The sequence below is a fragment of the Poromitra crassiceps genome, assembly GCF_964638095.1.
Source record: "Poromitra crassiceps genome assembly, chromosome: 2".
Taxonomy (NCBI): Eukaryota; Metazoa; Chordata; class Actinopteri; order Beryciformes; family Melamphaidae; genus Poromitra; species Poromitra crassiceps.
In genome coordinates, this window is record NC_139624.1 from 2,015,597 (window position 1) to 2,026,767 (window position 11,171).

General features: G+C 44.7%; 1 protein-coding gene across 1 annotated transcript in view; it reads left to right on the forward strand.

Annotated features, from left to right (window-relative positions):
• Positions 1 to 1,275: 1,275 nt before the first annotated feature.
• LOC310791632 (myelin regulatory factor-like protein) overlaps positions 1,276 to 11,171 on the forward strand; it is a gene marked incomplete at its 5' end in the record, with an annotated part of 17,981 nt that continues 8,085 nt past the window's right edge. Inside the window, 4 exon segments of the mRNA XM_083653292.1 lie at positions 1,276 to 1,364; positions 1,890 to 1,905; positions 1,910 to 1,941; positions 1,943 to 1,960. Coding sequence (XP_083509418.1) covers positions 1,276 to 1,364; positions 1,890 to 1,905; positions 1,910 to 1,941; positions 1,943 to 1,960 — 155 coding nt within the window.

An 11,171-nucleotide genomic window follows, 5' to 3' on the forward strand; every position in this document is an offset into this window, starting at 1 on the left:
CACATTGTGTGTGAACGCTGCCTAATGCAACCGTTAAATCAGGGGTGTCAGACTCATATTAGGTAGAGGGCCGGATTTGTTCAACTGAGACCTCATGGGGGCCGGATTTTTTTTTTTACTAAAATCAATTCGACTCATTTACCCATTTACTTCACAAAATAAATACTGCTCTTTCCATTTCTCTTGAAACTGCCTGCATTCCGTGTCAACCTTTCACTTTTTCGACAGCATCTTGTTGATTCCTTTGTTTTTTGGTAGGTAGCCGAATGTGCGATTCAATTCCAGCGTGGCATCATGGCGGCTTTGTTTACTCCTGATGACCTACTGACATACTTCCTTGTAGTGCAGGTTAATTAACTTATGAATGAACTCTTAGCTTTCTTATTAGCCACACGTAGTTCATGATAATGGGGTGCGAATTTAATAATAAAAATAGTAAAAAAAAAAAAAAAAAAAAAAATCCAAAACATCTCGCGGGCCGGATGAAACCTGCGGGCCGTATCTCTGACATCCCTGCATTAAATTGACCAGACTTCTGCAACTGCGCATGTATCGGAGGAAGCATGGTGCTAGTCTACCGCTCTCCCCAGATCGGCAGAGGGTGGAGCAGCGAGCGGGGCAGCAGGGATGGATATTGGTCAGACAGATCCACAGGTTGTGAGTTCACCAGATCAGGATGTTTTATGAGGCGAGCGGTCTGCTATACAGAAGAACAGACATAGAATGCTTTAATTGACCAATCAGAATTGAGTATTAAACAAACTGTTTTCAGGCCGAGTGAAAATCTCTCTGAACAAGAGGAGGACCAGACACATCTGCCAGAGCAAACTAAACATGACCTTACAGATACATCATGTAATGTCTTCATCATCATCAGGCTGTGTCACCTGTCTCTGACTGGAATCATACTCATAATAAATCAATCCCCATCCCTCTCTCTCTCTCCCTCTCTCTCTTTCCCTCTCTCTCTCTCTCTCTCTCTCTCTCTCCCTCTCTCTCTCTCTCTCCCTCTCTCTCTCCCTCCCTCTCTCTCTCTCTCTCTCTCCCTCTCTCTCTCTCCCTCTCTCTCTTTCCCTCTCTCTCTCTCTCACTCTCTCTCTCTCTCCCTCTCTCTCTCTCTCTCTCTCTCTCCCTCCCTCTCTCTCTCTCCCTCCCTCTCTCTCTCTCTTTCGCTCTCCCTCTCTCTCTCTCTCCCTCTCTCTCTCTCCCTCTCTCCCTCCCTCTCTCCCCCTCTTTCTCTCTCTCCCTCTCTCTCTCTCTCCCTCCCTCTCTCTCTCTGGGACAAACACCACCATCCAGTCTTTCCTGATCAAAGAGAACGAGCAAGTGATCGACAGCCGATACTGTGACAGAGACAACTGTGGGTGAGTGAAAGAAAGAAAGAAAGAAAGAAAGAAAGAAAGAAATAACTATTCTTACACAGGCAAATCTTTAGGGGAATTGTTGTAAAAAAAATGTGCCTGCAATAGGCGATATGTAATGGTGATGGGAAAAGAGGACAACAGGAAACTGACAAATGAGACAGTTGGAGTGAAAATGGATGAAATTACAAAACTTATTTATTATTATTCCCTATCCAAGTGTGAGCAACTCTCTCTCTCATGACATAATTTCCCCCCGGGGGTCAAAAAAGTGATTCTGATTCTGAACTGCTGCACCATTATGTCTGTTTGAATCATTTGAAATGATCACATGTTCTGTAATGACAGGCTGGTAAACCAGATGGTGCTGCATGGTAGACCATCAAAACAATCACAGCTGTTCTTTCATACTTCTGTTTACTTTTTAGCAGCAGTTGGACCATTTTGAAAATATTTTGTGCTGAGGACAGGTCACCTGACCATTGCTCTTCTCTCTCTGTGTCTTGTCTGCCTGCCTGTCTCCTGCAGTCCGGGACGCTTCAGCTACAGTTCCCATCAGCCAGTTTGTTCCTGTTAACATGAGTGACTCTGCTGATGAAGTGAGTCCTGACCGCCTCATAACTCTCTCACACACACACACACACACACACACACACAGGCTCGTGAGCCATGACAAAAAGGGAGACACACAGCATTGCAAGTATAAAAGAGAGTTTTATTACTCCAAAATTAACCAGAATGTGCAACTGTTACGACTGTGTCGTTTTCTTTTCTTATTGTACTTTGTTATTTCTAATTAAAGGTAGATTCGTAAATGGACTTGAGTCCAGTCCATTTACTCATGTGCTATTTCTCCTGACATGCTTCCTGTGTGTGGGTGTTGCTCTCAGAGAGAAGTGTGTCTTTGGTTCAGTCTTTCACCAGGTGCAGCTGGTTGGAGAATTGGATCCACTAATCACCTGCAGAGACTGCTGATTGGATGGCAGCCCTGTCTGTCTGCCTATAAAAGGCGTCATTATTCAACATGGCGACAGAGCTGTTCTGGGATGTGTGAGGCCCAGACTCTCATCCGCACATCATCATTCATTACATTATTGTATTTTCTTCATTGCATGTATTGGCCTGTGTTAATTCATGTTTTCTTGTTGTTTTAGGAGCGATGCGCCTGTGTCTGTGCTAGGGACCAGTACTGCCGACCGGTAACATCAGGTAATAGTAAAGCGTTCGCCTGCTGGACCAGATCCTCTGTCAGCTAGAGCGTATCGTCTCCTTTTTCTTTTTATCATTTGAAAAATAAACATGTTTTTGTATATTTGAACTTGTTTCTGTGTATTTCATGTTCTGGTCCCAGACCTAGACTTGGGGTCGTAACATGAGTAACTCCTCTTCCTCTATTTTTCGCTCTCCCCCGGCCTCAGGAGTAACAATCACATTTTTAGCCACCAATGTGTCCACAACCACTTGAAATACTGCTGCTTTCTTTCTCGCAGCTCCAGGCACGACAATGCCATAATGCTGAGCGATAGCCACCAGCTCTGCTCTTGTGCACTCCACCAGAAAGTCATACTCAGGCAACTGCACAAATTTATCTACAACACTCATGACCACAATACAGTACAAACTACGATACACTACAAACTGTCAATCAACTTACCCACGGCTCACAGATGAACTGTAACAAAGAAAAACAGATTAACATGTCCCATTCACAATCCTCCAACCACCACACTGGAATTTGCAATTATTTTACTGTTTTAACCCATACAGCAAGGAAAAAAAACAAAAACCAAGTGAAATGCGGGTTTGCGGGTTTTTTCTGCTCTCAATGACAGAGCAAAACAAAACACAGGAACAAGACCGGGACGAGCCCCCAATTCATGTTACGACCCCAAGTCTAGGTCTGGGACCAGAACATGAAATACACAGAAACAAGTTCAAATATACAAAAACATGTTTATTTTTCAAATCATAAAAAGAAAAAGGAGACGATACGCTCTAGCTGACAGAGGATCTGGTCCAGCAGGCCAACGCTTTACTATTACCTGATGTTACCGGTCGGCACTACTGGTCCCTAGCACAGACACAGGCGCATCGCTCCTAAAACAACAAGAAAACATGAATTAACACAGGCCAATACATGCAATGAAGAAAATACAATAATGTAATGAATGATGATGTGCGGATGAGAGAGTCTGGGCCTCACACATCCCAGAACAGCTCTGTCGCCATGTTGAATAATGACGCCTTTTATAGGCAGACAGACAGGGCTGCCATCCAATCAGCAGTCTCTGCAGGTGATTAGTGGATCCAATTCTCCAACCAGCTGCACCTGGTGAAAGACTGAACCAAAGACACACTTCTCTCTGAGAGCAACACCCACACACAGGAAGCATGTCAGGAGAAATAGCACATGAGTAAATGGACTGGACTCAAGTCCATTTACGAATCTACCTTTAATTAGAAATAACAAAGTACAATAAGAAAAGAAAACGACACAGTCGTAACAGCAACAAAGAGTCAAACTGTACTATGGAGTGTGTAAGTCAGTGATATCAGTGTGTCAGCTGTTGGATGAGTGGAATGTAGTGAGTGCAAAGTGTTGTAAAGTGCAAACTAAGAACTAAAGAACTAAACAAAACATGGTGCTGGCATGGAGAGGGAGAGAGACAGACTGAGGTCTGCCAGCCAGATTTAAAGCCTCCTGGAGACTGATCAGGTGCTCCAGGTTGCTCTGATTAACTCCACCTATACTGGACTGCAGGCAATTGAAGGGGGAAACCACACACACACACACCAAGCCCTGCAGAGCATATGCACATACACACACACACAAAGCAGGCCCTGCAAAGCAGAGGGCCGTCACACCCTCCCCCATAGAAGCGGGGTCCCAACCCCGGAACCAGAATCCATAACTCAATAGAATTCAATCGAAAGTTATGATACCAAAATGTTCTATTAGAACAGTGAACTTAATTCAAATGTGCATTTTTTTTTTTACTAGCAACTTTAAATAAATCAGGAAAAACAAAACAATCAACACTGTTTTTAAAGTTTGGTGTAAACTAGATATATATTTTTTACTAAAAATGTTTTTTCCCTAAACAGTCATAATCATAATTGTTTAACTTCAGTTAGTAGCATAATGATAAGTCAAACATTTGCTAAACCAACCTGATTACTGTCACCCACCATCACCTTCTACTCACCCCCCCCCATCAGCAACCTGGTACCAGTAAGAAGCAATTTAAGATGGGAGGAGAAAAAAGAATGAAGTGGGATGAACAGAAAACAGGCATGGTTAAAAAAAAACAGGCTATTTATTCATAAGGAGCTCTGGACAAAGCGTCCGCCACAACCTTGTCAGGACCCTTGATGTAACGGATCTCTAGCCAGTACGACTGTAACAATAGCGACCATCTGATCAGTCTCTGATTTGGACACTGCAGAGAATTGAGAAAGGTTAAGGGGTTATGGTCGGTGTAGACCACTACAGGCACAACACGAGAGCCCACATAGACATCAAAATGAATCAGCGCCCACACTAGTGCAAGTGCTTCTTTCTCTATGGTAGAGTAATTTAGCTGGTATGAGTTAAATTTCCTTGAGAAAAAGCTCACTGGTTTATCAAAACCTAGATCATCACTTTGCTGAAGGACAGCTCCCGCCCCCACGTGACTTGCATCGACCTGGAGGGAGAAAGCACGGTCAAAACGAGGCGCTGCCAAAACTGGGGCATTACACAACAGTGCCTTCACCCTTTTAAAGGTCTGTTGACAAACAGAGGGCCAGGTAAACATGACAGAACCCTTTAACAAGTCTGTAAGTGGCGCAGATACTTCGGAAAAATTTCTACAAAAACACCTGTAGTATCCCACCATACCCAGGAAACACATGAGTTCCTTTTTTGTGGTAGGTGTAGGATACTGCTCAACAGCTTGAACTTTAGCTTGCACTGGACGAACAGTACCCTGCCCAACCACCCGACCCAGGTATGTCACTGTCGCCCTCGCAAACTCACACTTGGCGAGGTTGACAGTGAGATGCGCATCAGCCAAGCGGCTTGCGCTCCAGATGAGACGACCAGCTATTCGCACAGACCACCACATCATCTAAATAGACTGTACATCCCTCTAAATCCCACAGAACTTTCGTCATAAGCCTCTGAAAGGTTGCAGGTGCGTTACGCAAGCCGAATGGCATAACTCGATAAGAGTACAACCCATTTGGTGTTATGAAAGCAGAGATTTCACATGCGCGCTCCGACAACGGGACCTGCCAATAGCCTTTCAGTAAGTCAAATTTACTGACATACTTGGCATGGCCAACCTGGTCAACACAGTCTTCCATACGCGGGAGTGGAAAAGAGTCTGGTTTGGTCACCGCGTTCACCTTACGGAAATCTGTACAAAACCTTGGGGTGTTGTCCGATTTTGGAACCAGCAGGCAAGGTGATGCCCAACTCGACGATGAAGGTTCAGCAATCCCATTTTTTAACATGTAACTGACTTCAGCATCCAGATATTTACGTTTCTCCGGATTTACACGATAAAACCTCTGCCTAATTGGCTGAGCATCTCCGTTGTTTATATCGTGTTCAATAAAGTGAGTCTGAGTAGGAACGTCACTGAATAAACAAGGAAAAGATCTAATAAGCTCCATCAGATCCGCCTGTTGTGACAATGATAAGTGATAGAGAATAGAATTTCACCATTCCTCATCCGCAATATAATATATATAACAGCTAATATAAACCAAATGAATGAAGCCAAGAGCCAGAAAGTTGTCTTATAAGAGTATATTTAAAGCTATAACATTCTCCTATAAACTGCATTATAGGAGAGACTGAATCTCAATGTACCATCTGATCAATGTACAGAGTCTCAATATTCAGAAGCGATTGACAGTTTGACACACGCTTTATAGGCAAGGAAGGCAGAGAGAAACAGAGAGAGAGGAGGGGAGAGGAATGTGTTAATAGTTTGGAGTGTGCGTCAGCTCAGTCCAACTGGGAGACTGTTATCAGCAAGCGTCCCCGTCTCATGGTCATTGTCATGCTGAGTTTCTGAAGGCTAGAGCAAAGGGGAGATATATCCTCCTTGATAAACTAGTTATGTGTCTCTGCATATGCAAATATGCATTTGTGAGATGTCTTATGACTAATAACTCATAGCATTAGTTATGTGTATGCAATTATAGCTTATAGCTTATTGATTAGGAAATGCCAATGGAACTTCAATTTTCTACAACAATAAGTGACCCAACAACCCCTCAAGTTTGTGCAGAGACTCAGAGTTTTTTAACCGACCTTGCAACACAGCAGAGCCAAGTTCAGGTAAACCATCCTCCACTTCTGCATCCACAGTCTGTGGGACAGAAAACGCAGACACCCTCCCCAAAAAACACGCCGGCCGTGCGCGCTCTGAAGGAGACGGGAGGTCAACCTGAGATGACTCCTGCACACGAGAGAAATAAGGCTTTAATAAATTCACATGGCAGAGTTGAGTTGCCTTTCTGCGCTCAGGAGTGGCTATGATGTAATTGTTTCAGACACTTGTCTTAGGACCTTGTGCGGGCCAGTAAACTTTGCTTGGAAAGGCGAAGTGGTCATGGGTAGCAAGGCTAACACCTGATCACCGGGACTAAACACTCAGCGCTCAGACCGACGATCAAACAGCTTCTTCATTTTTCCTTGTACGGATGACAGATTTTTCTTTGCCAGCTCTCCAGCCACATGCAGCCTATGCCGGAAACCGTTTACAAAGTCAGTGAGATTTTTGGGTGGATCTGCCACTTTCCATTGATCATACAGCAGCGTCAACTGGCCACGCACTGTATGCCCGAACACCAGCTCGTTTGGACTGAAACCAGTGCTTTCCTGCGTCACTTCCCGAGATGCCAACATCAGCCAGGGCAACCCCCCCTCCCAGTCTCCTCCCATTTCAGTACAGTACGCGCGCAACAATGACTTCAGTGTCTGATGAAATCATTCCAACGCTCCCTGACTTTGCGCGTGATAGGCCGAAGCCTTGTTGTGCTTAACACGCAGTTGTTTTAACACTTGGGAGAACAAATGGGAGGTAAAGTTGGACCCCTGGTCAGTTTGAATAATTTTCGGAATACCGAAAACTGAGATGAACTGGGTAAGTGCGCGCACCACAGACCTTGCAGTTATCGTGCGCAATGGATACGCAGCCGGATAGCGCGTGCTTTGGCACATCACCGTGAGGAGATAAACTGCACCCGAACGAGAACGAGGCAGTGGACCCACACAATCAATGATTAAATGCTCAAAAGGTCGGCTAACAGCTGGGATAGGGAACAAAGGAGCAGGCTTGATAGTTTGATTGGGTTTTCCAGTCAGTTGACATGTGTGACATGATTTAATATGTGTAGCCACATCCTTTTTCACACGCGGCCAAAAGAAATGCTGCAGGACCCGATCATATGTTTTCCTGATACCCCAATGTCCCGATTCGTCATGAGCCACTTTAATAACTGACCTACGGAATTTGGACGGCACCACAATTTGGACAATGGGGTCTCCGACAAAACTGTTACCATGAGGCACCCATTTTCTGACCAACAGGCCGTTCTGCATGAAATAACCCCGAGAGCTACTTTTTACCTCCTCCCCGGAAAGCACCTGCTCCAACAGACCCCTCAGAGAAGGATCCGCCTGCTGTTCAACCTTCAGCTCTTCCTGTGAAACTGAGAGAGGTACATTAGACAGGGAAAATGCACACACTTCTGATGCATCACTCTTCCCACCACCAGACTCAGGATTGGCATGTGCCATAGAGCGCGTTACCGCACACGCAGTGAAGACCTGGGGAAAGTGCTTCTCATTTTCATCTGGCTGCTTCCTCACCAATGGAACCGAGGAGACCACAGGAGATGGCGGCTGTACACCAGCCCATACTCGCCCCCCTGCAACGCCATTCCCCAAAATTAATGTGATGCCTTCAATTGGCAGTGCTGCTCGCACGCCCACAGTCATTTGGCCCTGGAAAAGATCACAATGCAGCATGACAAGGTGAAGTGGAATGTGCAAAACGTTCATGCTCATCCCCAGAACAGGGACAGAACAACCTGCCTCACTCTTCTTAGAAAATGGCAACACTGAGGCCTGTATGAAGGAATCAAAAGCAGCTGTATCTCGCAGGATTCTGACTGGTACTTTTACCTCACTGCCCAGCAGAGAAACCCAGCCCTCTGACACAAAAGCCAAAAAAGAATCCAGTTCCCCAGACTGACTTTTCTCCTGCACCCCATCACCTGCTACATTTACCACAGGCAACTTCAGCACAGACACGGCAAGACAGGCTCCTTTCGCCTGCACTCCTACCCCATTTGATTTACCCTTCAAAGCATAACAGTCAGCTTTCACATGCCCCTTTTTATGACAATAGTTACAGATCTTTATATTATCTGAACTCTGCATGCCACTGCGCACGTCGGACTTATATGTACGGCCAGGAGAATAAACACCGTGCACTTTGAGTGACCGCCTCAAACCCAGTATTACGCGTGCGCGCTCCGCAAAAGTCACGCCTGTGCGTCAAAACGTACTCATCAGCCAAAGCAGCAGCCTCGGCAGCAGTTTTAACTTTCTGATCACCAATGTATGTGGCAATATTACCAGGCACGGAATTTTTTAACTGCTCCAGGACTATTAAGTCACACAGTTGTTCAAAATTCACCACCTCCAATGCGGAACACCAGCGCGTAAAATGAGCAGTCAGGTCACGGGCGAATTCGAGATGCGTCTGTTTATCACCTATTCTCCACGTCCGAAAACGCTGGCGGTAAGCTTCGGGTACTAATTCATATGCCCTTAGCACAGTGGACTTAACCACATCATATTTCTGACTGTCTACAAAAGACAATGATGAGTACGCCTCCTGCGCTCTACCGGTCAAGACGCACTGGAGCATTAGCGCACGAGCAGACTGTGGCCACTTCCTTGTCTCCGCCACACGCTCAAACAAGGAGAAAAATGTTTCTGGCTCCCGTTCATTAAAACTGGGCAATAATCGCAAATTACCCAAGATATCAAAATTATCTGCTGACTCAAAACCAAGCCTGGAGCTATCCAACTCCTCAGACCTGTCAGCATTAATTTTACCATCTCTGATCAAATCCAATTTGTATTTCTGTAAGGCTACTTTTTCTTTCTCTGCCTCACACCGCAACTTTTCAAATATTATTTGCTTCTCAATCTCGGTCTCCTGCTTCCTTTTCTCGTGTTCAATCTCGGTCTCCTGCTTCCTTTTCTCGTGTTCTAACTGTAACTCAAGCAACTCTTTTTGCTGTTCAAATGTTAAATTACTGCTTGCAAAAACAGGCGGAGGCAAAACAGAAATTTTACGAGGAGAAAGCTCCTCCGGAGTAGCAGCCAAAATATTCATGTCGCACAGATTTACCTTCAAAATACTTTTAACAGTGTCTTTTAACCTTCTATCAGAAATCTCAATTTCATAGTGACTCGCAATTTTTAATAGCTGCTCTTTGGTACACTTGTCCAAAAAACCCTCCGATGGAGATTTAACAAAATCAGCAACTAGATCAGACATTTTTTTATTTATTTAATAGCCTATATATTTATTATTTGGGCGGCTTTAGCTCAGGAGGTAGAGCGGGTCGGCCAATGACGCAAGGGTTGGCGGTTCGATCCCCGCTCCCTCCCAGCTGCTGTCGTTGTGTCCTTGGGCAAGACACTTAACCCTCCTTGCTCCCGATGGTGTGTAGGCACCCTGCGTGGCAGCCTGCCGCCATCGGTGTATGAATGGGTGAATGTAGACTACCTACTGATTGTAAAGCGCTTTGGATAAAAGCGCTATATAAATGCAGGCCATTTTATTTTATTTTTATTATCCACACCAAACAAAAATGCTCCCTCTCTCCAAATGCCTTTAGTCAAAGTAACTGTAAATGTCAAAATGAACGGTGCCGAGGTTCAAATCACCCAAAACAGTACACAATCCCCTCTACTCCCACTATTTTATCCCCCTAATCTTAACTCCTCCCTAGTCTTCATGCGAAGTAATGGTGGGTAGTTACACGCTAGCCAAGACAAGGAACAATTAGATATTGCCTATTGTCATGACCCGGCATGCAATGACGCGCTGTCATGTCATGTCGAACTCCGTTGGTCGAACATAATCAAACCCGCTAGCTGGTCAAGGCAACTACTAACTAGCAACCCCACCATCGGACTACGGATGTGATCCCGAGCAAAATTCATACGAACAGAGCTCAAACCATTTTTTTCGCAGCACTACCAGGTTGAAAAAAATGCCCAACGATCCTAAAGAGGAATCGCCGCTATACCTACAGAGGACGTGTGCACCCACAATTTTTTTTTTGCACCTATTTGACACTTACCTTAAGATTGCACCAAGTCTGAAATTACAAAAAGCACCATTAATTCAGATAAATAAACCAAATCAATGCCATGTATCTCCACAGTAGCCAACAGACTACAAAAATAACCAATCAAGGTTTCAAGCTCCGTAGAGACAAAATTGATCTGCCAAATTCAACGATCTACCAGTTTTAAACCGGACCGGACATAGCCCCCAATTTGTCATGACCCGGCTCGTGAGCCATGACAAAAAGGGAGACACACAGCATTGCAAGTATAAATAAGAGTTTTATTACTCCAAAATTAACCAAAAGGTGCAACAAAGAGTCAAAATGTATGGAGTGTGTAAGTCAGTGATATCAGTGTGTCAGCTGTTGGATGAGTGGAATGTAGTGAGTGCAAAGTGTTGTAAAGTGCAAACTAAGAACTAAAGAACTAAACAAAAC